Below are 3,236 nucleotides of genomic sequence, written 5' to 3' on the forward strand. Positions count from 1 at the left end.
TAATAATTTTAAGTTTAACCCGATTCCATTTATTTCCCACAGGATTTGAAAACTCATTTGATACATTTATCTTCCATTTTATTAAATTTCATATTCATAAGTCGCTTTTGTTAAAGTGACAAAACAGCATGAGTGCTTCTATAATACGGCAATTAAAAAATAAGAATAAAAAAGTTCCTACATACTTGAACTTCAATACGAAGTTTATACATAATCAAGCATATTCATTTTTTCAACCGAAAATATACTTACATATAATAAACGTGTTAAAAGGTTACATATATCTTTAAAATGAATGACTAAATATATTTAAACCTCATATAAACCAAAATTCAGGTGAAATTTGTTTTAATATACATTATTAGTAGAAATGTACACAGTATGTTTACATCTTAAAATTTTACAGAATTTTAATTTTACAAATAAATGTGCGTTTTGTTTGAACATATATGCTTAAAACATGAATAACATTTTATAAAAGTTACAACTGATTATTTTGTTCCATATTTATGTTATTATAACGATTCAATGATTTTCTAGATTTAAAAAAATATTTCATAAAAAAAATAATATTTTGTTAAACGAGTATAAAGTTACTTTTTATGAGACAGTACATTATATATATTCATTTTTATATATGGAAATGCTATTGTAGCTAATATTTTTATTATTTAATTTAATAAGTACATTTTGATATAGAATGGCAAAGCCAGGGGAAGGGGAGACGCAAACTACCAGCAAATGGGTATATTTTAATTTTTTATACAAAACATTGTTAATCACTTATTTGAATTTAAAAATTGTCTTAAAGAACAATAAATAATTCTTTAAAATATAAGTTTATATATTTATCTGATTTGCTTATAATACATAATTTTTAGGATGAGGTACTGAAAGATTTGACTTCAGATAAAATATATAAACACTTCAATGAAAACAATAATAGAGGCAATAATTATGATAATGATTGTAAAATAAATGGTACGAATAGTATCAGTTGTACTAAATTTGAGGATATTTGTAAACAGTTTGCTAATAACTTGGAAGATATATTATGTAATAAACACGGGGGTGATACTATTAATTACTGTATATTGCTAAAATACTGGGTGTATGCGAAAATAAAACAAAATTGTAACAACAATAAGAACATTGAAGCATTTTTTCTTACGGAAAAACTAAAAAACAAAGTGCAGTGTTCCATTAAAAATGAATGTGCTGTAAAATTTGAATGCTACGATTATTATGATGACTATATGGGTGATTGGGAAGTAGAGAAAGACCTATATGAATATTTTATTAATTTTGATGAAATTAATACTCGTATTAAAAATAAGGAGAATGGACATGAAAAGTATAAAGAGTACGTGGATCATATTTTGGATCTATAATAAAAAAAAAAAAAAAGTGGTTGTTGTAACATTAATTTTTATCACCTTTGTGATCATTATTTTAGATGTAATCCAAAGTATGATCCAAATGTGCTTTTATCAATGCTAGGAGGATCAACAGAAACAGAAAGTTCTTCAAAAACAGATAAACATGGTATAGATATCTCTGAACAAATAGGTGAAAATGACAAATATAAATATTTTGATACATATAAACCAAATGAAACTGATGTTGTTATCCCTAATGTGAGAGTTGGATGGCATAAAAGCAAAAACAAATCTAAATCGAGAATTCAAAACGTTAGGTGTCTTATAAATTATGCACTTAAGAATAGCGATTATGCATTGGTTTCGTGTTATAACTCTGAAAAAGGATACCGGGATTATGAACATATATTTAGACCTACAAAGGAAGAGGAAAATTTTTATTCTAAATTAAAAAAAGATAAAGAAAAAGAATCCCATAATCGTGCAAGTTCTAGTTTAGACTATACGAATCAATTTTCTATAGGTACAAATAAGAATGGAAAAGGTGCCACAAAATCTAATATTACTCCAGTGATGCCGGCATGGATGCAAGGATACAGCTCCCTAGGGGAATTCATAAAGGGAAAAAGGATGAGTATACTGAAGAATTTAAAAAGAGTCACATGGTGGCATATACATATGCACCAACGTCTAGAAGACATCACGGAGGAGGAGAGGGAGAAAGAAAAGAATACCTTGTACTTATATTAAAATTAATGAGGATAAGACAATAGAGTGTGTAGACAAGGACAAATTGAATGAAATTATAATTTTTAAAGATATAGAAGGTAAGAATTTAAGTACTGTAGAAAATGATGCCATACGAACTGCAATACATAAAGGTCAGAATTTAAATACTGCAGATAATGTTGACAGATCATCTGCAACAGATTCTTCTACAGTCGAATCTATCGATAATTTTGAGACCACAGAGGATAGTATATTTAAAACACCTATGTTCCGGGGTTCTACCTTAGCAGCATTATTAGTAGGAGTAGTTTCCGTTTTTTTTATTTATTACAAGGTATATAATAATTATAAAATGTGCGCATATATAAGTTATTTTCACAGTTAGTAAATGTTTTAGTAGAGCATAGTTTCAATGTTCTGCATATATTTTACTTCGTTCTTTCACCTTTTAGTTTACACCTTTCGGAAGATGGATTGGTCGTAAAGACTCAAAGGAGAAAAATAGGTATATGGAAATGCCAATAGGAGGTGAGCAAAATGTTCAAAACGTATATTATGGAGATTCTCAAAGGAGGAATGTGCCAAATAGACCAGCCCATGCCCCAAATCGAAGTCCTAAGAGGCCTTCTTCAAGTTCTAGGAAAATGGATCTACCTAAAGAAAGAATACGTATAGCCTATCATACTTCATAAGACTTTGCATTTTATTTCTAAGGGTAGTAAAAAATTACGTGTAAGAATAATGTAAAGAAGTGTTTTACTCAACTTCTTATGGCAAATTTGTTCAATAAGTGCTAGAAGAAGGAATGGAAAAATAATCAAAAATGAGTCATAAAAATATTTTAAGTTCTATTCGAGAATATAATATTTTTGGATAAATTTTATTTTTTCTTGTAAACATGTAATAATAATCTCCTTTAAATTTGTTTTTGTGTTTTTATTTATTTATTTATTTTATTTATTTTTTTTTTTTAAATTAATGAGGTTTTACTTATTTGATTTGCACCTTTCCTTTATGATTGATTGGTCTGATGAAAATAATTAAATTTGGTTTCTACATATTTGTCAAAATGATACTTCGTCTTGACGTTTGTTATTTTTTTCATAATGTGCCTTCGAGGTAGCATCC

The 3,236-nt window shown here is 27.4% G+C and overlaps 1 protein-coding gene across 1 annotated transcript; it reads left to right on the forward strand.

Annotated features, from left to right (window-relative positions):
- Positions 1-881: 881 nt before the first annotated feature.
- On the forward strand, positions 882-2,493 carry PCYB_002890 (CYIR protein; the record flags this gene model as incomplete). The annotated part of the gene is made up of 3 exons (XM_004227710.1): positions 882-1,391; positions 1,494-2,036; positions 2,077-2,493. Exons 2-3 carry the CDS (start codon positions 1,494-1,496, stop codon positions 2,491-2,493), a joined length of 960 nt encoding a protein of 319 aa, XP_004227758.1. The 5' UTR covers positions 882-1,391.
- Positions 2,494-3,236: the final 743 nt, after the last annotated feature.

The sequence above is a fragment of the Plasmodium cynomolgi genome (assembly GCF_000321355.1).
Source record: "Plasmodium cynomolgi strain B DNA, scaffold: 0190, whole genome shotgun sequence".
Classification (NCBI taxonomy): Eukaryota; Apicomplexa; class Aconoidasida; order Haemosporida; family Plasmodiidae; genus Plasmodium; species Plasmodium cynomolgi.